Here is a 23,309-nt window from a genome sequence, read left to right on the forward strand (position 1 = left end):
CACACACACACACACACACACACACACACACACACACACACACACACACACACACACACACACACACACACACACACACACACACACACACACACACACACACACGCGATGTTTGAGTTACAGTTATTCCCCAGCTGCCTTCAGCCCTTTCTGACACAGAAACCCCGTTTTATGCGTTGACTTATTGTTGTATTATTCGTCACGGTTCTTCTGCTTTGATACGAATTTTGTAAAACGTAATATGTATCGTTTTTTGTCTTATTGAGCAGCCTGTGCCTGCACCAGTTGTAATGGTACACGTTGGGCAGCAGGGGGCAGCTCTGAAACACATAGTACCTACTCTATAAAGTGGCTCTCTGGATAGTGGGCCATAAAGCTTTATCTAACACATAGAATATCTCAAATGTAAACCAAAGAAACGAATTTGTACAGATCAATTGTGGTGATATTTCCTTTATATTCTGCTGTGATCTTTTATCGGCCCATATTATTTAAATGTATTCATACATGGGGTTAGGTTCAACAACGACGAAGACAATTGCCTTTTACTCGGCTGTGGCTAAAACACGTCCATTATTAGGGATTCAAAATCATAATAAACAAATAACATATGGGCCTTGCTCGGATGCCATGTAAATAGGCCATAGCTTCCTTGGTAGTTTACTAATTCTGCTAACATTGATGTGGGACATACCTATGTTTATAATATAGGACTATTTCTGCGAAGTTGTATTAATGGGGCTTTAAAGTGTCCCCCCCACACCCCCCTTATGTCTGTAGCTCTAGATCTACTGAACCATGACTGAAATACAGATATAAAAACAGCGTTCCATACTTTGTAAAATGTAGGCGTACCTACTGTATCTCCATCAGTGTTGTGTCGAGGCCGCTTGAGGGAACGGATGAATGAAGGATAAAGGCCATCATAGTTCAATTTGCACGAAGCTCCATTTCGGACTTTACCTTACACCGAATCACGTAGTCTTACTATCTAGTGCACGAAAACACTGCAGTGTAAATAAACTTTTGAAGCGATCCCCTCTTTCGTCAACTTCAGACGAAACAGGCGTCAGTAAAAACACGTACCTTAGCATTGACTCTTTGATATTGATTCATAATTGACAAGCTTTATTTTTATGCAGTGCTATAAGCACCGCATACAGACAGGGCATAGCCTTTATCGTTGCAATTGTATTTAATTCAAGTAATTGACCCGAGTCAATGTACTGAACAAATTTGAAGGCGTTTAAAATCAGATGGGATATTTTAACATTTCAACCCACTATTTTACTTTAAATGAATCTATTTTTGCAGTAGCCTAGTCAGCTAGCACATTTTCAGCCCTTGTCCATATAGCATATTCAATTACTTATTCTATCATCCGAATAAAACCAATGTTAAGGCTATATTAACATGGATCACTGTGTTCTGGTCGTAGCCTACTCATTGTTATGTTTAGGTCTACCAGGGCTTTAAACAGCTCGCCGATCTGCTGCGGGATCCACTCCGTGTTTTCCTCAACGCTTTTAACCACCTTATCCGTAGCACTGTGTGAGTGTTTCTGTGAGGGAAGCCGACTCTTGTTTACAGCAGTGATTCTACGAGTGGACACCGACAAGCCTACATAAGGCAAGTCGTTGGATTTCAGCTTGTACTTTGTGCTAAGGGAGTCTTTTAAGGAAAAATAACAATAACCAACTCTGGACGGCTTCTGGGATATAGGAAATCTTCCTCCAGTCTGGCGAACACATCATCTGCTGGGAGATCCATTCTCTTGCGTGGCACAATCATTTTTTTCAGCTGCAAATTCGGCGGACTGCATTTACTGCAAGGATAAGGCCACGGCTCCCCTCCATGGATTAGCCCAAAGGTTTTCATTCATTTTGTTTTTTTTTATTCCGGACACCACTCTGCGTGTTTCAGCGTGTTTTTCCATTAAACTAACGTATTTTCCCCGTAGAGACATTTGCTCGGAAACAGTGAGCGGCAGTGAGGGAATATTCTGGTGTGCTCACAAACATCGCCCTTTTACCACCAGGGCCGCATTCTGCTGTGCTTCAAGAGATGGAGACCGAGGATGTGGATTACCATCTTGGATCGAGTCAAATCTGTGGCTTGTGTGCCCCACCGGCAGACGTCGAATTGTTGTGTGCTGGGCAACAATAACAAACTGTTTTAGTCGATTTGTTCTCGTTCATTTCCACCCAAAGGAATTGGGTATATTGGATGCTACTTAAGGATTTGAAGGGCTGTAGTCTCCTACGACCTGTTTGGGCTCGATCACACGTTGCTCTTATTTTTAAGGCTATACACGCCTATGTACTGAATGTTTCAACAGACTTCACGTCGTCGTTCGAGTGATTTAATTTTCTTTTGGAGCAGTGGCGATTAAATGAAAGAACCAGGAATGAGATCTCAAAGACGGAGGAGCAGCACGACCTTGTTTTGGGGTCTGATGCTGTCTGTCTTGACTCTGCTCTGCGTTCGGCCAAGCTGTGGAGAGAGTGAGTATTCAAATATGTTGTTCCTCTTATGTATATTGGCTACATTTATGACTATATTTTACACATCCCATGCACGACAGTGTTTGTGTGGATGTGTAAGTGAAAGGTGCTGTTGTTGACGTCAGTTATTGATGCAACATTTGTTTCCAATATTGAGGATGTCATTCCATTTAGGTAAATAATTGCGTTAAATAAGGTGTTTTTTTCTACAATATAGGCTCTTTTAAGAAAGTGTGACATTATCCCTATAATGACTATTGCAATGTGTTGAGTAGCCTATATCATGGGTGTAGGGTTTGTTGACGTTTCATATGTTGTAGGCTATATTCCTGTTGCTGCATAAATGCATAACACAAAACAATATCTCCCAGTTTCCTGCAGACACATTGGCTTTTACAGATCTATGTTCTAGTTTCTGGAGCAGTGGTGAAGGTTACTACGACCATGTGGCCATTTTGCATTTCAGTGTGTCTGCGCATGAACACGGAATATCCTAAATGTGCTCTTAGTCGAAGATGGTTTGATTCAATATTGAAGGAATACAGCCCAAAAATATCGCACACACCGATTTAAACAGTGTTAACTGCAAGGGCAAACGGCACACACACTTGTATTCAATAATCAACCCGCATGTTTTTTCATCAACATAAATATATTAGGCTACACGTTGCAAAATATGCCTACTACAGACCATATTGCATGCGTCTTCCTTTTTTCGTTTATTCAACCAGTGACCACCTGGCCTTTTGATTGCTGTGTTTTGACTGAGGCATGTTAAAGCCTTTAACTTCTATAATAAAATATCTCTGATCCAATCACTGTTTCCTGTGGTAAGATATATTTCCATGTCTCTGGAGTTCAACGTAGATCTATTCGTTGTGTAGCTCATATATTTGCAACTGAATTTGCATCGTTTCTGGGAAAGGTTAAATTCATGTTGTTATCTTTGATGTTAAGGTGGGTTTATGATCACTTTGAATGACTGGGTTGACTTGTTTACGTTTTATCTATGTTTTACCGGTCATTGTTATTTGTTTGCAATGACAATGGAATAATGAGCTTTTCTTAGAGAAATGGGCCCAGGCAATATTTATATTTAATATTAAATATATGTGATGTTAAAATATAAATACACCATAGGTCTATTTTCAAGTTCAAATAAATCCCACGTTTATAATTTATTTTATTTGAGCATTGTTCAAAACAAGTTCTTATTTTAAAACCACCTCCTTGAGGCCATGGGTGGTGTTCACACAATGTCAAATAATAATCCGATGACAATCTCTATTTGATCTCCTACTTTTTGTTCAGTCAATCATTGCCCATGAAAGTCAACAAAACCACACGGCGTTGACAGAGGTACGGAATATTATCTTTTGAGCATTGTGCCCTACAGTGTGTCTTGTTGATATACTTTGACGTGGGAATGAGGTATGACGGTAAACCATGACTATCATGAAAACATCCTAAAGAACAATCAATTGAAAAGAGATAGAAAAACTAAATGTGAACTCCGATAACCCGACCAGAGAAATATGCGGTTTGTCTCTGTGTCCAGCTGAGCTAGACACCGATTGAATGTATGAGTGTAGGTGTTACTATTAAGCTTTGAGTGTCTTTGGTCTGCTGACTCCCAGAAGGAACACGCCGTTATGGTGACTCACCACCAGAGCATCTTTTTTGAATGACACTTAACAACCTGTGGCCAAACTCTTTGGTAATCGAATGGCAAAGACAGAGAACTTAAACCCTTACTCTAATCCCTCCATCTTTGTATACCATGTATCAGGTGACACGCCGTACGTTTTAAAGGCAGGGTTGCAATTCAGTCTCTTGATCGGCTGAATTCTGGTCCGAGCATCCGATATTGAGGACACAACGAGGCCTCCATTAAGGAGCGCTTAATCTTTCCACCAGTAAAATGTAATTAAACTCCCCTTTTAACTTGTACCACAGTAAACTTTCCAAGCTGTGGCTTTCAAGTACACAGCAAACAAGTATTCAGGACTCTCATAGAAAAAGAGGGAGGGAGAGAGAGAGAGAGAGAGGGGGATAGATAGAAAGAGAGGGAGACTGACTTGGTGTTTGGAAATAGAATGAGCAAAAATACACTCGTCGGGGAAACAGACATGGTTTTGTTAAGTGGAAGAGTAGTGAGTTTGTGAAGCGTTTTATTGGCTTTTGCATTTCACATGGCCAGTTTCTCTACAGCGTGGATGGTTTGGACTCATGCTTCTTCTTACTTTGGATCATCAGTCTCCGCGATTACATTCAAACAGCCCTCCTTAAATAGATGTGTTGGCAGCGACATCTGTGCTGGCGACGTACAAGAGTAGAGACACCTTTTGCAAGACTCCCAGTGGACCTGACTTTGTTTCACTTCTTTATCGTGATCGCTCCTGCAAAACCTGAATGGCTCCAGCATTGTCACAATTTTTTTTCAATACTCTATCCCTTTCTTTGGCATCTTGGCTGAATGTTTGTTTTGTTTGTGTCTTTTGTTTTGCGTCTCAGAGTTGGGGGCAACTATTTTCAAATTCCTATTTTTTCCATCTATTGAGGTAGGCTCTGCCATGTCCTGCATTGTGTGCTTTCTTTTGCTCTGATGACAACATTGTCAATACAATCACACTGAGAGAATTGGTTGAATACATAATATTATCAACGTGAGTGCTTATTGAGGTCATCAAGGACTCACTCACTCACTGCTTGTGCTCCAATGCACTTGTTAACAAAAGGGAGAATGTTTGCCAGCCTAACGAGCAGTGAGAAAATTGACTGGGTTTCGGGTCAAATCGGGTTTGGCGTATACCGTCAAACGATGAGGACATCTTGGTGTGTGTGTGTGTGTGCGTGTGCGTGCGTGCGTGCGCACACACACACTCCAGTAGGGCCCCACATGGTGATCGCGTGAGGCCCCGTACATGCCCCTGTATGGCGCTGGGGAAGTGTGTCACTGGGCTATTTTGTGAACGTGCACTGTGCCATGCTGTCCTATTGCTCCTAGGGGCTGCCAGCTGAGGCTTATAATGCTTAATTAAGCTCTTTATTTCAAGTGGGCTACCATTTGATTTGCTCTTACAGTCTTTTGGCCGGTTGCATTATCATACATGATGTGCTGTCTGCCTAATGGGTTTGAGGGAGTCGTAATGTTGTGCTGGATGAATGCAATGTTAGTTCTTCTAGATCCAAAATAAAGCATATATTTTCATCACAAATGTATATGGCACAAACAATTGTCAGATGCAAGACTGAAACATAGTGTATGAAATGTATGACTCAAGTAACCTACATGCATAAACATCCACTCATTTCTTGCTGTAGGTTCAAGGACAACTACAACATCTCAGAAATGATTACATACAACTTTACCTACAGCACACATAGTGCTGTATCAATAGCATTGTTTCTGTTTCATTTTTTAACTATTCTAAATCATACCCCATTTGACAAACCTGAACTTGGATGTAATCAGTTTCGTAAACCTTTCATTTCAACATTATTGACTGTAACTACTTGAAAGTTAGGTTAGGAAAGCATTACCCCAGGAGCGGGTATTTCTTACAGCATCACTTTTTCAATCTTCAGAAATAGTGTAGAGTACCTAAACATCTCATAGGGCAATGTTCCGTCAGGTTTATTTGTACAAATTTGTAATTTACTGAAGTATATTTTCTGTTATTACTGCATTGCATGTAATGCTGTTTGCTTTCTCTGGGTTAAGAACAGGCTTATATTTATTCTGTATTCAAATTGAAAGAACTTTCATCATCTTTTTCAATTTCTCTTTTGAATTTTGAAATGTGTTTTCGGAAACTGCCTAAAGCTTGTAGCAGTTCTAGTCTTTTGAACATAACGCATGAAAGGTTTGAATCAAGTCTCGGCATCAACATCAATGCAACGTGTACCACAAGCATCTAATTAACATAAAAGTATCTCTCACCTAGAAGATGAAATGGAATAAAGCAGTACAGCATATCTTAAATCATAGTTAGTGGTGTTGCACCATCACAACAGCAAAGGTCATTGTATTTGAAATACTTCTAGTTGTGAACAGTGCATTCTTTTAAGTAAGTCAACGCTGCTTTGGAATTTGGTCAAACACTACTTCCAGGAAATATTAAACTTGCTTACTTCCGTTGTTAATTAAAAAAAAAAAGTCTACAATGCCAGGCATGTTTGCATTCACGTAGCCCTCCTTCCGCTTTCAAAGACGGGAGCGAGAGAGAGAGACTGCTTGTGAGGGGGCAGGAATGGCAGTGTAGTGTTACTGTTTGGGGTGAGATATGCCAGTAGTGTTTGAAGTGATAGCTACTATAGGGGAGTGTGCCACCCAGACCAGCAGTCGGATGACTTCCAGTATGTGGGGGATTAGGGGCGCTGCTGGCAGGTGTGAGGGGATATGACTGGGCTGTTACCAGCTCTCCTTCGGATATATTTTTTTTCATAGTCATTAACTGGAGAGCATCGTTATACTAAATAACATTTTCAACCAGTTCCGGTGTGAGGCACATATTCTTCAAGACCTGGTTGATATTTGATCGTCCTATTTTGAAGAAAGTGTGTTATTGTTGAATGGTACAATGTTTTTTGTCTTCGTAGAACAAATAACTTTTGTCTATAGCATTTTGATAATAGCATATAATATGTAAAGAATCAAATGCTATAATATCGGAAAGGCTTTCATTTTACCTTATTGTAGATGGTTCTCAATAATAGTATTAACATTGACAAGCTATAGATATTATTTATCCCAGTTTCAGATTCTGTGGCTAACGGAAAATAACTCAACCATTAATGTCTCCTAGCAGCCATGAACCCTCTTATTGGGTTGGCCATCATAGCCTTTCTAATCCTGTGGGAAGAGCTGTTTGGTATTTTAATTTGTGTAAATATTTCCAGTCATTGACTGCTCACCTTTCTATTGGTGTACTTTTTGTTCATGTTTTAACAACTTCTTAAAACCATCCGCAACCTGATGCCTCTCCTTTGTCGACCAATGAAACCATCAGCTACCTGACACCTCTCCTTCCTGACCAATGAAACCATCAGCTACCTGATGGCTCTTCCAGTCCCTCCAGGATTTCGCAGGCCTTTTTTGAGTTTGTCGCGGCCTAAAATGCCTGATGAGCTTTTCTAAAAAGTTGCGATGAAAGTTGCAGTGTTTTTAATGATTTTGTTGCGATTACAGTGCGAGAGGAAGTGAAAGTTGCGATAAAAGTTGCGATTTTCCTGATGTTATTACTGCAATTTTCCCAGTGTAATTTGTTAAATATTAAGTTATTACAAAAATAAACATTAATTAAAAGAACAAAAACACTTGAGAAATGGTCTTATGAATAATTGATTCTTTCCGCACTGGCAATTGACTTGGATGCAACAGCCTGTGTCAGTGATCTGCCTCGTCGTCTGACATCCTGCCTGCAGTTCTGTGGTTATGTTTCGCGGTGGCAAAATGCTTATCAATGTAAGATTTCCGCTTATTTTCATCCACAATATTGCATGCAGTGCAAAATAATTTTCCCCTGCTTTCATGTAGAATAGTAGGATACTGCTTTTACAATTTACAATCAGGGTATTTAGCAGACGCTTTTATCCAAAGCGACTTACATCGTTTAATACACACATTGACACACCGACGGCAGAGTCAACCATGCAAGGCGACAAGCACATGCTGCATGAATGCTTGAATCGCTTGAAGTAGTAAACACGAAAGTAAGGCGGAAGGTAGTTTGTCGACATCAGTTCAAGACGACGCCCCTGATTGGTCAAATTTGCAGGAAAGTTGCGGTGGTTGGTTAAAATTGCGACACCGCACTCAATTCGCGGTGATTGGTTGATGTTGCGTTGAAGTTGCAAATCGCAACGTCGAGAAATCCTGGAGGGTCTGCAATTCTTGCTCAACAAATGACGGTTTTAATATTTGGGGCAGTGCAAGTCCACTGTGTGTGTATGTGTGTTGTCACAGAAGTGCATTCAGGCCTCAATTTGTGCGACCTTTACTCCAATTACTACATCATGTAATCATTAATTACAGTTTTGTTGTCAAACTGAATTTTAGGCATTGCTGCCCTTTTAGGTTCAACAGCAAAATGCAAGAATGTCTGGTGGCTTTACTGCCAGCAAATGGCAGTTCAATCCCTTGTTTCAAGGAAATTATTGGAATTCCTCGTACTTAACGTGCCTAATTAGACGAACAAGGGACAGCAACCAGGAGTTTCACTGTTGCTTGCTTATTTTGTGATATTACCATGGTGCAGTGCTAATGAAAGGATGGTTAAACATGAATAGCCTATTGTAATAACTACAACTGTGAACTTTCCCAAGAAAGGTATCGGTGATACAGACGTCAAACAATCTGATCTGGTCCAGAGTCCAAACTGAAAAATTCTCCATTCCCAATTGGTCACCTCCCCTGTTTAGAACATAAATATCTGAGTGTGCTTCAGATGTTAATGTCTGATAATAAAGGTATCAAGGCATCACTGCAGTCTCCCTCTCTGCTCCTCCAGTCTGTATAGCCAGACACCCCCTGATTAGATATATGTCTCCGTCAGGAGGTGGCGCCCATAGTTTTTTTCTTTACTAACAAACAAATTAGTCTTTGTATTTCAGTGGACCCTCCCCCCTTTCAATGATGGCTGGAGGAGCAGGAGAACTCAGTAAAACAAAGAGGACATGCACCTCCATTGCTCCGAAGCCCGGGGCATTTGTGGAATTTGGAAAAAGCTAATTGTTTTTTTCCTGAAGTAATCATTTCCGTTCTAAGTTTGTAGCTGCCCAAACTTTGTGTGTGTGTGTGTGTGTGTGTGTGTGTGTGTGTGTGTGTGTGTGTGTGTGTGTGTGTGTGTGTGTGTGTGTGTGTGTGTGTGTGTGTGTGTGTGTGTGTGTGTGTGTGTGTGTGTGTGTGTGTGTGTGTGTGTGTGTGTGTGTGGTTACTGTTTCTGGTGGCAAAATGTGAACAATGTTCTTCCAACCGTTGGCCACCTTTTGTCAACACTGAAGTGGATCCTCCTCTGCTTTAGGAAGACTTTAAGAACGCGTTTCCACTCTGTTGCAGAGCAACGTGCACCACCCATTGTTTTCCTTTTATACTTCTTCCGTAAAGGGGGGATGGCTTTTGTCGCACGATTTTGACACGCTTCCCGATATTTTGGCCATGTCTCTCCGTGGACACTGGTCTTTGGTTAAGAGCTTTGAACGGCCATGTTCTGGAGCCGTGGTTGTTTGTCTCAAAGGCGGCCGTGTGACTGGGCCTGCCTGTCGTCAGAGCATCCTAAGCCGCTCTAAGAACATTAAAGGGTTAGCAGAGAGGTTAGCCATCAAGGCTTAATGTTTCATCCAGTGCAAGGACACCTCGTTAGATGCCCTTCTCCTAATCACCGCCTGTTTGTTTTAAATACTCCTCCATAATAGTCGATCTTACCGCTCCAATCCAAAGGTCTGGCTTTCTTTAAGTCAGTTTGTTCTGCAACTCCATTGCTGCTGGGCGTTTCCTATTATTACCATCCATTACAACCAGTTTGATGCTTGTATTGTTTTTGCTTTTGCTTGTGTTCCTTGGGTATTGAAAAGTGTTTTTGTGATCTCGGCTTTTCTTTTCCTACCTAGGAGTATTCACATCATCCATTCATCTGTCATTGAAAATAAGGCGAAATTAGCTGTTGCTCAAACACTAAAAAGGGAAACTGCCGTGAACAACATGGGCCACAGATGAGTCTGGATCGTTTGCGCTCTCGTGTAGATATCATTTTTCAAAGGTGTCATAAAATAAAATGCATAAAATATGATCATTTGCTTTCTTGATCATTATAATAATCATAGCGTGATACTAGTTGTGCATAGAAATAACTGTTTGTAGCGTGTGCACCTGAAATACTTTCTCGTTTCTCCAACCCTTCTCAAACCATCCTGAAGCTCAAGCTAACCCCCGTCTCTCTCCGTGCTCTGTCTGTTCAGTCTGCAGTCCCAGCATCGACATTCGTAATGACATCAGCGAGCTGAGGCGCCTGGAGAACTGCACCGTGGTGGAGGGCTACCTGCAGATCCTCCTCATCTCGGACAAGACCAGCACCCTCAACCAGGAGCTGCTGCGCTCCCTCAGCCTGCCCAAGCTGACCGTCATCACAGACTACCTGCTTTTGTTCCGCGTGGCCGGCCTGGACAGCCTCAGCACGCTGTTCCCCAACCTCAGCGTCATCCGGGGACGCAACCTCTTCTACAACTACGCCCTGGTCATCTTCGAGATGACCAGCCTGAAGGACATCGGTCTGTACAACCTGAGGAACGTCACGCGCGGGGCCATCCGTATCGAGAAGAACCCTGAGCTGTGCTACCTGGACTCGGTGGACTGGTCCCTGATCATGGGCGCGGACGGCAACAACTTCATCAGTGGGAATAAGCAATCCAAGGAGTGCGGAGACGTCTGCCCCGGCATGATGGAGGACAAGCCGCTGTGCGTGCGCACCCAGTTCAAGGAGAAGTCTGATTACCGCTGCTGGACCTCCAACCAGTGTCAGAAAGGTACGTGGGAGCACATTATTGTTGACAAGGTGTCCTTTAGGCCCGCCTTTTCAAAGACAATTTAAAATGGGTCCATGCCCCATGGTCCCGTTTATTTAGTCAAGTAACTTTTTTATTTTTATGACTTTCGTTCACGTGTCACAGGAAATAAGAATAGTTTGTTTTGCCTTTATTTGAACAGCTTTGGGGTTATTTGCCTTGCGTAATTATCCACCTTTTGTGTGGCATGCTGTGGCTCTTTGTGAACACGTCTTTGATGGAGTGACCTCTGTTACCCTTTTTAAACTCAAACGAAATGGGACTTTTGATGAACGAATGCCATTTCATCTTTGGAGTGTTTTTCCTTTGTTGAGTCATGCTGCTGGATTGTCAGTTGGTCATCCATTTCTGCGGCTTGTTTATTGGAGGTAGGTTTCCTCTCAGATCATGCCATTTGAGGAGTGCGTGATGGCTCCGTATACAGCCCTGAGGAACGGTAAGGCTTACTCTGTTGAGGTTAAACTGTGGGGCCAAGAAGGAAGCTAGTCTACCTGTCTGGACTATGTCTGTTCAATATTTGCCTTAGGGACTGTTTGCAATTTATGGAAAGGGGTACAGAGAGAATTCTGGTGGAGAGAGAAAGTCATCTCAGCATGACAAGGCATTTTGGAAGAGTTCAGGAGAGGGTCATTTCTGTTTTGGTTGGCTTTTTGATCTCTTCTAAAAATTATTTTGGAATTGTAGTCTGCTTTCAAGGTTTCAATCTTCGGATATTCGTTATTTTTCAAAGCAAACATCTGACTTCCCGATTTGTGGAAGAACTAAAAGGAAAAATCGTTCCATTCATAGTGTGCATCTTTCACTGCCTTAAACGTAGCAGGCAGACCCCACTCCCCAGAATCTATCTTGCATTTATTTTATCACTGGGATATTCAGGTGAAATGTAACCTAGCCTTTTACCCACACTCCCCAAATATGCGTAGACGTTAAATATCTTTGGAGTTGCCTTTCTTTGCTGTCCAACAACTCATCTGTTTATCACGTGCAGTCTCATTTGTTTCCCTGCACATGTTCAATGCGGCAAAGATATTTTTTGCTCCACATTCCTATGGTGTTTACAAAAAAAAATTCAACACATGACTGTGAATATCTTAAAGTCAATAGGCTTTTTGTTTTTGTAAAATAACTATTTTATCAGAAGGCTTTTATACCCTGATTTGAGATAAGACAGATTATATTTTTGAATGAATGACGCGGTTTGATATGCTATCATGTTTCCTGTATGTTGATAAAGGGAATTCCCATTTACTGTACCACTTCCCTTAACATTCTCTCCATTTCACTTTTCCCTCCTTTCTTAATTTTTGTTTCACTCTTTTTCTTTCTGACTTCCTTACTCTGCGAAACGCACAGTAGCCTTGTGACTCATGCCGATACGTCTGTGACGGGGAGGGTACATAATGTTGACCTGGACTTGGAAGGAGCCCATAAAGAAAACATGGCCGCTCCTCATCTGGCTGCCATGTTCCCTGACGCTGTGTGAAAAGATGGTTGACATTTTTTCCCATGAGCTCTTTGCTATTGAGGAATTGTGTACGATTACATCCCTATACCCCCTCTCCTCCTCTCTCTTCACACTTAGAACAAACAGTAGAAATCAACCTCTGCTTCCTTCCTTTAGCTGCAGCCACTGTTTCTATAGGCCTGTAAGGCTTATCATTGTCCCCGGGACCCTGGGGACTTCGTGTGCTGGTTGTGTTAAAGGGGTGAAAAGAGCTGCTTAAAGACACTCCTAAAGGTCCAAACAGAACAAACAAGGCATAAAATACACCGATGAAATTGTCCCGTTCAAAACTATTTACATCAGCCACAACGCGAATATGCAGCATTTTCAAAAAAGAATTGCGCCTGTGAAAAATACAAATGTATTCATGTTTGCAGCCAAAAGTGAAAACAAAGTTATTACTGCGTTCAAGACAACTCGTAAAAAACTAGCCAGACTTGTTCAAAATAAATTTGGCTGCTTCCTACTTTTTCTACAATTACAGGTCGGAAACGCCGTTCTCAGTTGAGAGGTCCGACTTGACCTCAGCAACAACATCCAACATGGCGGCCTTCCTCATTGATGGGAACGAAATTAAAAGTGTTTTTTGTAGCTTTAACACATCATTTCATGTGTAATTACGCAATATGTGTTTTGCATCATTAATATTTCGCTCTGATTAATGCAATATGTGGAATTGAGCAAGTATTTTACAGATTTTAATTAGCTAGCCAGGTCTGTCTCCTCTATTCACATGATTCCAAAAGAAGCATACATTGCTACGTCCTTTCCCTAAAATATCTTATTTATTTAGAGCAGGGGTTCTCAAAGTTTTGACAGCTGAGGGCCAATTTAGGAACCCAAAATTTGACTGAGGGCCGGCAAAGGAAATAAATGTAGGCGGGAAACGCCGTCAGCATCCCAGTTGTGAAAAGAAAACATTGCACCGTGGACCTCTTGGAGTGAGGTCAAGTGAGGTCTAAATCACGAAACTGAGGTTCATCCTTTCAAAGTAATGTACAGTCGGATAAAAACTAACAAATAAGTAAGGGATAATGCCCGACGAGGTGTCCATTATCAGGAATTAATGGACGACGTGGAGGCGTGAACCGTCCCACGCGAAGCGGAGGACGGTTGCCTCCGCGAAGTCCATTAATTCCTGATAATGGACACCTCGAAGGGCATTATCCCGCTTATACCACGGTCACTTACCAACGGTGACCAAATTAAGACCATTAATTTATATTTTCATGCGTTTTACAATCCGAATATAAAGTTTTCCACAAAACATACATTTGTTTGCCTGGTTACGCCTGAGGGTCTGACTAATACCCGGAACCACCATTACACGCCCGTTGGGTTCTCATGCAACGGAAACGTTGTTCACTCCTCCAGTAATTAGGACGGGCCATAGCTACGACTTTAGAACGGGAGGTAGCGGGAGGTATTATAGTCCGCTCAGCTTTGTTTTGTTTCCCGTTGCTATGGTTACTACTATTTTAGAGACGATACGCCAGCTAGCGCATTAATTGAGAACGGTAAACAGACAATTTGACGGAACTACTTGTCCAGGTGTCCGTCTATCAGGAGTTAATGCACACCCTGCATCCAATCAGAATCGAGTATTCCCGCAGACCGTGGTATAACAGGATTTAATTGAAAGCTAGAGAGAGTCGACTTTTCTCTTTATATTTATTCAGTGTTTCCCACACATTGACGAGACTATGGCGGCCCGCCATAGTCTAATTTCGGCCGCCATAGTCTCTGCGTGCACATGAATTATTATTATTACAATCGCTCCATACCCCCCCCCCCCCCCCCCCCCTCCCCGGTCAACAATCGCTCCATACCCCCCGTACCCCGTCAACAATCAACAATCGCCCCATACCAGCCCCCTTCCCCCCCCCCCCCATAGTCTCCAAAATTTCTGTGGGAAACACTGTTATTTATTATTATTATTTTCTTTAACTTACTTTAACTTGTTTCTGCCACCATTGGCCCGCGGGCCGCACTTTGAGAACCAATAATTTGACCAAGAGGATTCAAATAGAGTTTCAGACACTTTAAATTCAAGTGTAAAACAGTGTAGCGAGTCGTAATGAAAAGTTGGTGCGCATTTCTTAATACATCAATACTTTGTAGACCATATTTTTTAAGGGTTAGTTCACTGTTTTTCAACTAAAAGTAGGCTATAACTCTTTCTGGAAAAGCTTGTATCCAAGACAACGCTGTTGCTACTGCACAACTTAATGTTCTAAAAAGAATGAATGAGGCTTTTTCGCAAAATGGATATTGCATCATATGTGTACAGTGACAGTCCCGTTCTGTTTCATGATTTGTAGTTATTATATTGGAAAAAATCACACTAAACAATGGCGTTCAATTTAAAAGGACCTCTAGGCTTTATAAATCTGACGAAGCGCAGACTTTCTTTCTCTCTCGTTCGTTCGTTCGTTCGTTCGTTCTTCTTCTGAAGTCTAGATGTGTCAGCCTCCTTTCTCCTCAGAACCCCCCTCCCCTAGGCTCCACCCCTCTGCATAATTGCCTTGTTTTTCCCCCAGTGCAGATGTTCCTTCAAGGGCATAGAGTGGTTTGCTAGTCAATACAGACCAGGCTCCTCTTTAATTACAGCACACAGGAGGGGGTGGGGGGGGTGCTGTCTGCTGGTACACGATGCTGGCCTCTGGGCATTCTGGGCCTCATGAAACAAACAAGACTCCCTCCGTGTTCCAGCAGATGCACACAGGGCCGGTTTGGAAGTCTCGCTTGTGGCTTTAGATGAGCCAGATGCCCCCCCCCCCCCTTTTTTCTTGTAGTGTTTTGTAGTGAATATAAACACAATGGGGACCGCGGACCGTGGAGGGGCTCCCTCACCGTGGAGGGGCCCTCGGTGAGGGGTCTTTCTTTGGGAGGCGGAGCAAGAAGAGGAAATGTCAGGAGAAATGTCAAGCATAGGAGCTCAGTGGCCAGCTGCCGCCGGGCATGTCTGCGTGCGCGTCAGACTCAGATTACTGGCAATAATTAATTTACGAGGGGGGGGGGGGGGGATCAGGGCATGCTTCTTAGAGGAAGTTTCCGACCAGTGGGGAAATTAAGCTAATTGTCTCCTGTTGTAATTTATACATCTAAACTCCTTTTACAGTTGTGAATAGTCAAAAGTGACTCTAAATAGTCAAGCTGTGGTTAATCAGTTTTTTTTCATAATGCAATTACATGTCATGGCTTTTACAGGAGCATTCACAGTGCCTCAGGCTCACTATAATGGGGTTATTTGTGTGCGTTACAGTTTTGCTTGTTTGCCCACAAACTTGAAGCATAAAAGATTACAAATAAACCCCCTTCTGTAGTTCTTGCCCAGCTCCCCTAAGTGATCCTTCATTGTCCCTCGGTATCTCTCCGTCTCCTCCCTCCCGCCGTCCCTCTGTTTCTCACGGATGTTCTCCCTCTCTTGGATCGGCGGTGCGTGTCCTTCCGTTTCCACACTCTCTCCTGCTGCTGCTGCTGCCTGTGAGCGGGGCTGTCGGCGGCTCTGCCTGCCAGAGTGCTCCCGACTTGTTTGCTCGTTGCCGGAGTCATTCTCTCATCACTCCTGTGGCTGTGAACCGGCTCGTTTGGCTCAGCCGAGTTCCTGTGACATCGCATGCTGTTTGCTTTGAGCTTGTTGGTCCCGTGACTCTGTGTGCTCCCTGGCCTGCTTTGGAACCGGACCCCCCGGGGCCCTGCCAGGCCCCCAGGCCTGTCTTGCACCACCCGGACTGGCTCGCCTGGGCCAGTCCCGCAGGCAGGGAAGCACACCCGTGTCAACTCTCCCTCGTGTTCCACGGCCAGGCCGCTCGATGGATTCAGGGACCCGCTCTCTCTCTCCCACAGTTGGGCGGTACTCGGATGGCTTGCGTTTCCCCTTCCGCTGTTGGACTAGGAACTTGCAGTTAAAGGGTGCTGAAGTTTCTCAAGCACTCTGGTTAGAAGTCAGACCTCTTTATCCATGTATGCATATTTAGTCCAACATGTCCCCTCAAAGTCTCTAGATGTTGAAATGTATTACAGTCCATAATCTTTGGTTTATAATAATGCATTTTTCATGAAGAGAAGTTTTAATAAATTAACACATATGCATTTTTCAATGTGCCTGCTATGTCTTGCTTACCTTCTGGACATTCACTTCTAGACAAAGTGAAATGTTTTTGAGCGCTTGCTGTTTTCTGAGAACATAATTATCCGGATTAAGCTTGGATCCCCACCTTTCTTCATTGTAGCTTGCGGAAAAGATGCTGCGTAATTCCATTTGCAAATATCCTCCAGAGCAACGGATATGTGCTTCACACTACAGTGTTTTAATAGACCTTGGTTTTCCCGGGGCTCGTGCGCGGGACAGCTATAGTTTTGGTAACGGAAGAAGAGGACCCGACTTCGCTGCACGGAATCTGAACCCCGGGTGTCCCAGTGTTGAACCCAGCGCTGAGACCCAGCAGAGATCAAGTATTTAGGAGTCTTGGCAGTTGGCACATGTCTCATCTTAGCCTGGGAGAGTTTTGCATTTGTTAATATGTTTACTCCCTGCATGCCAGAGACCCACTCGATATGGCTGTTATGAGTGAAGCCTTCCATGAGCCAAGCTCATGCAGTGGGTAGGGGGGGGTGATGTAACCCCAGTAGGGTCAAGAGGGATCAGACTGTACAATGTATGACTGTATGAGCTAATCCTGTATCGTATGCTACCCACTGAACTGATCATCTCTGTACAAGTTTGCGGTTTCATATTTTTAAAGGATCTAATTCATACTAAATAGTTACCCTACACCTGAATGATTGAATTATAGCAGGTGGATGTTTACTGATATTACACTAATGAGAATGCTGTCGGATTGAGCGTGCATGCCATGATTGTTGATGATGCAATCAAGAAAAAATATTGACAGATATAAATAAATTTGGCCATAATGTGGGTGAAACCTTTACGTATGATGAGTTAAATTGTGTTTGAATGTTGTATTTTGATGTTCATGTTGCATCTTGCATGGCTTAAAAGTCAGCTCTAAAGATCCGCCTAGCCCACACAGGATTTAACGCCGCAATTGAATGTCAAAACATATTTGTCCATGGCATGAGTCATTGTGTGGTAAAGGATATGGGAGCCAAAATTGTTATAATATGAAAATTACAAGTAATATTTGCATCAGAAGCAACAGCCAAACCCGCCAGTATTTCCAGTAGTCTGCTGATGGCGTAAGGTCCAAATGCTCCAAATATTATTCAAATCAGCAGATTCCCTTTTTCTTCTTGTTAATACAGGCTATAATGATTGCGAGATGGCCAGCTCAGATTTAGCAGATAGAAGAAACGTTTGTATGCGAGGTTGTGTTGCCAGGGTCGCCTTGGGCCCTGCCTGATGACACATGGTTCCGGGTTTGAGGCCACACAGCCGGGAAGTCTTTAATGACTTAGCTAGACCTAATCTAAACGGCTCCCCTCCGGGCCAGCTCCAGCACGCTCTCTCTTAGCTCAGTCCGGGTCCGCACAATGTGCCAGTGTTGGCGCCAAAGGAAGGGATTCATTATTCACCCTCCGCAACCCCGCTCCCTCATGGCCCTGCCACCCTGAACACAGAATCACCAGGTCCATCGCAGACGCTCTGGATAACACACAGGCGTGCGTGCGTGCTCAATGTATTGAGTTCTTCACTTATTACTATGTACTGTAGTAAAGGATGCTGCCACAACTTCAACAATGATGTGATTGAAATTATTTTATTAGGATAACCTCTTGCGATGTACCATCTCGTTTTCCGGGGGTCCTGAACAAAATCCCCCTAAAACATTGCACACATATAAACAAAACAGAACAAGACTGACGCAAACAGCCAAATGTCATTAACATTTGTATATAAAAAATATAAATAAACTATTTACATGCTATATTAAAAATGCAATGAAAATTGATCGTTAATTCTCCCGTGTTTACATGGACACTTCTGGTGGAAGTGGAAGAACAGCTCAATCGGAATAGAAAATGATCATATACTGTATACGCCTCTATCGGAATACACGAGAATGCGCGAGAGACATATGCAAGTACGCTAACCACTTTTGTAAATGCCATATATACAGTACATTTGGAGTGTCAATCATCTCGTTCCACCGCTATTAATAACAGTGTCCATGGAAACGTTGCTAATCGGAATACAATTCTCTATTCTGAGAATTCAATGCGGCTTATAAGAGGTGGTGTAGTCCGCTCTAATCGTCCTGTATACACTTATTCCGATTGGTTTGGGGTGGGTGTGGCTACTTTTTAACTTATAGAGATGGCATCAGCAGTTGCAGTAGTTCCCAATTGGTCCGTTGGTACTTTTATGCACACCGAACTGGGCCGCTGTTAAGGAAAGTGGATTTTTTGCCTGATTCACTTCTTTCTTTCCTGCTAAGCAACGTCAACGTCTTTGGCGGACTATTTCTCTGCTTGACAACACTACGAATGGTAATTGTAAAAAGACACAGCCGTGTGAAGATATTTTTTATTGTCATTGACGAAATCCTTAATGATCAATTAGCCGATCGTCGATTAATCATGCCCATCCCTGCAAACAACAACAAAAGACACAAAGAGCATACAATTACAACAAAATACATAACAGGGAATAATAATTGTTAATGATATGTCAGTGAAAATGGGTGTTTCCATCTACGCCCCTCCTCCACCACCGTTCCCCCTCCTGGGCTCTGCTCCAGCCTGCTCCACCCAGCCTCCTCCACCCTCCATATGGGTCAATCACGTTGGTTCATTGTGATCTTTCTGGGCTGGTGTTATGTTCTTCAAACGAGTTGTCTTCACCGAGTACAGAAAACCCGCCCTCGTTGAAACACAACAGAGAGACAATCAGTTGGGTTTGAAGTAGTTCCTCTTCTTCATTTGGTTTTATTGGTTGCCTTGGTGTTTGGGCCGTGAGGCCATCAGGCATGAGTTGGTGGCGAGATGTTTTTTTCTTTTAGGTGAAATAATTTTTTACCCCAGAAGCAAAAAACAGAAGGATATTTAATTTGCTTGACTGCCATGACCAGGTTGTGGAGAGACTCGTAAAAAGCCACAGACTCGCTGCTGCCAGCTATTGCTGACTTTTGTTGTCAACAAGAGTCTCTCTCTCTCTGTCTCTGTCTCTGTCTCTTTCTCTCTCTCTCTCTCTCCCCGTCTCCCTGTCTCTGTCTGTGTGTGTCTCTCTGTCATGTGTGTATTTCTACTTCAAATCACATCATGTTCATTCACAACAGTTTGTTCATTGTGTGTGTGTGTGTGTGTGTGTGTGTGTGTGTGTGTGTGTGTGTGTGTGTGTGTGGCGTATGAACAGCTGGGCTCATTGACTATTGATAGCCGGTCCCGTGAGTGTACCCCATGTCTGTCCTCTTTGCGGTGCACAAATATTTCGTCTGAAGCGCCGACAGATTGCCGCCTTTTTTTTTACCACAAATCCATTCATAGCATTGATCGACCAAAATAGATCCTGTTTGACACTCAACGAGACACACACACACACACACACACACACACACACACACACACACACACACACACACACACACACACACACACACACACACACACACACACACACACACACACACACACACACACACACACACACACACACAATAATCTCTCCAGCATTCCATCCCTCTGCACGTTGACACATTTTTCCTTTCCGTGTGTGTGCAGCACCGCTGGCGATGGGCGGCATGCTGCCTTCTGGCCGTGCGGCGCGGAAGCCGTGACTCATCCTCTGCTCTCAGCACTCATTCATAAATTTGTGCGAATACTATAACTTCCTCTTGCCGCTCTGCGGGCCTCCCTCCCCCTCCCCTGCGGCTCTGTGCCGGGTTCCGCTCAGCCAGGAAGGATGAGGCCCATCTGAGCGCGTTAGTGACGCTCTCCGCAGATCCAACAGCTAGAAGTGTGTGTGTGTGTGTGTGTGTGTGCTGCCTCTGTTTGTATTTGGAGCTTGAATTGCGCCCCCATTTGTCAGTGTCCGATCAGGCCGCCCCAGTTCCTCCTCTCTACATAATGCACTGAATAATGGGACACACACACACACACACACACACACACACACACACACACACACACACACACACACACACACACACACACACACACACACACACACACACACACACACACACACACACACACACACACACACACACACACCGTGCTGCCGGTACAGGTCCGCCAAGGACATAACGGCAGACAGACGGTGTGGTCCGACCTACCTGGGTAAGCTGTCGGTACACAGGTGGAAACGAAACAGTCTGACAAACAAAGTCTGACAACACTAACCCGCGGGCCGCTGGAGTGTGTGCCGTGAAACGCACCAGAATAATAAGCTTGGGTTACAGCCTGAGCTCCCGCAGCTGCTTCTTCTTCTTTGCATTGCACCATCTTGTTCTCCCAGCTGATGGCTCTTAGGTGCAGGGGTGTGTGTGTGTGTGTCGGGGGTCAGTGTTCCCCCTGATCACCGGTCCTCGTCCTCGTGTCACGTCTGCACATACCCGCCTGGGGGGTGCTGGGAGGGGTGTGGGAGCCTTCATGGCAGGGGTGAGGCAGCACCCTGAGGCCCACCTACGACAAGCCCACACCAACAACAGTGGGATGCGACCAGACCATGGCAAACTTGTTTACGTCCGATCATATATCTATGACGTCTGCACACGGAGCCACCCGGACCCTCCTGTCAAACGTCGCACTGCGTCACCAATGAGCACCGACCGTGACCCCCAGCCATGTGCTGCCCTTCCTCCCTTGCAGTGTGTGTGTGTGTGTGTGTGTGTGTGTGTGTGTGTGTGTGTGTGTGTGTGTGTGTGTGTGTGTGTGTGTGTGTGTGTGTGTGTGTGTGTGTGTGTGTGTGTGTGTGTGTGTGTGTGTGTGTGTGTGTCTGTCTCTACACCCCGCCTAATGGCCACAGGTGTCTCACGGGAGTGTAGCGTGGCTCTGGCCTCCTCCAGCCTCTTGGCCTGGCCCTCTTGGCAGTAAGGCGTCCCCTTGGCCGGCGGCCCTGGGTGGACCACTCCAGGGCAGCGATCGCCAGTTGTTGCTTTGTTAGCATCCGGGTGCCCCCCCCCCCCCCGGACAAATTGGCCTTCAACAACCCCCGCACCACACTATTCCCCCCTCCCCCTAAAGAAACCTGTCTCAGACTGTAGAAGGGTCCCCGTGTGGTTTGGGAGAGTAACCCCAAAGCGGCGAGTCGGACGGCTTTATGGCCTGCATTCCTCTGCGTGGTCCAGGAAGTGGATCCTACGCCCGGTGACACGCAGCCATCTGGTGAAGGGGAAGAGGGGGGAGTGCTGGTGGTGGTGGTGGTGGTGGTATCATCCACGCCCGACGCTAAAGAAGCAGTATGTTTACCGGGCAGACCTCTTGGTCTGACAGCAGCTCGTTAGTGTGTCCGATTAAATATAGTGCCCCCCTTCCCTCCTGCCCGGCCCCACCCCTCACGGCGTTCTCTGAGTCACCAGAGGGGGGGGGGGGGGGGGGGGGGGGGGGGGCTAGGATAGGCTGCGTCACTCGGGGGCCCTCGCCTCACCTCATTCATCCTCGCCGGATAGGACGTTTTATTAACTATACTATTATTAACTCCGTTATTAACTTTCATCGGTGGTAGGCGGCACAAGAATCGATACGCTGGTGCCAAATATCGATATTTTAGAGAATAAAATAAGGAGCTCTAAACAGATTTCCTTGCTCCTCGAGGTGGCGTTCCACACATGAATAACATGTAACTAGCCAAAGACGAGTAAGTGGTAACTCAGTTTGCGATATTATCGTTATCGTGGGCCATGGTATACTATGGCTCCCACCCCTAGTCTAGACTGCTTCCATTGGTTAATCGCATCTACTGCTGATCGAGTGAAGGTAGAGTTAACGTGAGGGGATTCGTACCTACACTCCAAGGGGTGTGTGGGAGTGTAGGTGCATTCACCTCCTTTTCATCGGCTCTTTCCCTCCCGTGTCTGACAGGAGCATTGTTTTCTTGTTCTGCGCCCAACAGACCTTTTTGTCTTGAATGACTGGTCTGGGCTAGTCCATCTTCTGGTTCCCCTCGCTTTCCACCCACCCTCACCCATTAGTGCATCAATTACAGAGAGCAGGAGTGGAGGCTGGCTGCCGGGCTTGTTTGCACTTGACCGACCCGTCTCCCAGTCTGTCTCCTCCAGTCTCACAGCCATGACAACCACTTAAACCCGGGCCCATACATGTGTATTCATCTTGGGGAGCCCTAATCCTAATTGAGTGGTTTTGCTCTCTGCTAGCGCACAGACCGCTCTACCTCTCTCCATTGCTCCGGTAGACTAATGTCCAATGTGTAACCCTGTTAATCCTGGCTTGTTGTTGTTGTTGTTGTTGCTGCTGTTGTTGTTTTGGTTATTTTCGCTGGCCATCGAGGTAATTAAATAAAAAAATAAGTGCTGGGCTATATATTGCATTTATATGCGATAGAGTTATGTTTGGCATTTCGGCCGTCCTACTTCCTGTCCCGGCGTCGGCGGGGCCGTAAGCCTTTGTCCCGGGTCAGGCGTGTACTTGCTTGTAAAAGGCTTGTTTTTGCATTCCTCCCGCCTCCCTGCGGGATCTATGGTGTTATCATCCTGTCACACGCTTTCATTACTTCTTACTCACCGTTGTGTGTGTGTGGCACCAATGCAGATGTTCAGGAAAGTCCCCTCCTTCTAATGCCCGCCTTTTGGTCCGTCTTTGTGTTTGTCTCTGCC

General features: G+C 44.5%; 1 protein-coding gene across 2 annotated transcripts in view; it reads left to right on the forward strand.

Annotated features, from left to right (window-relative positions):
• Window positions 1-23,309, forward strand: part of igf1ra (insulin-like growth factor 1a receptor) — a 178,868-nt gene that overhangs the window by 103,794 nt on the left and 51,765 nt on the right. The window contains exons 1-2 of one of the 2 annotated variants that reach the window (XM_056599056.1): window positions 1,496-2,504; window positions 10,464-11,027. In XM_056599056.1, coding sequence (XP_056455031.1) covers window positions 2,393-2,504; window positions 10,464-11,027 — 676 coding nt within the window. In that variant the 5' untranslated portion in view covers window positions 1,496-2,392. Of the gene's footprint in view, window positions 1-1,495; window positions 2,505-10,463; window positions 11,028-23,309 lie in introns of those variants that run through there. The other variant, XM_056599055.1, reaches the window with a different exon arrangement.

The sequence above is a fragment of the Gadus chalcogrammus genome, chromosome 9 (genome assembly GCF_026213295.1).
Source record: "Gadus chalcogrammus isolate NIFS_2021 chromosome 9, NIFS_Gcha_1.0, whole genome shotgun sequence".
NCBI lineage: Eukaryota > Metazoa > Chordata > Actinopteri > Gadiformes > Gadidae > Gadus > Gadus chalcogrammus.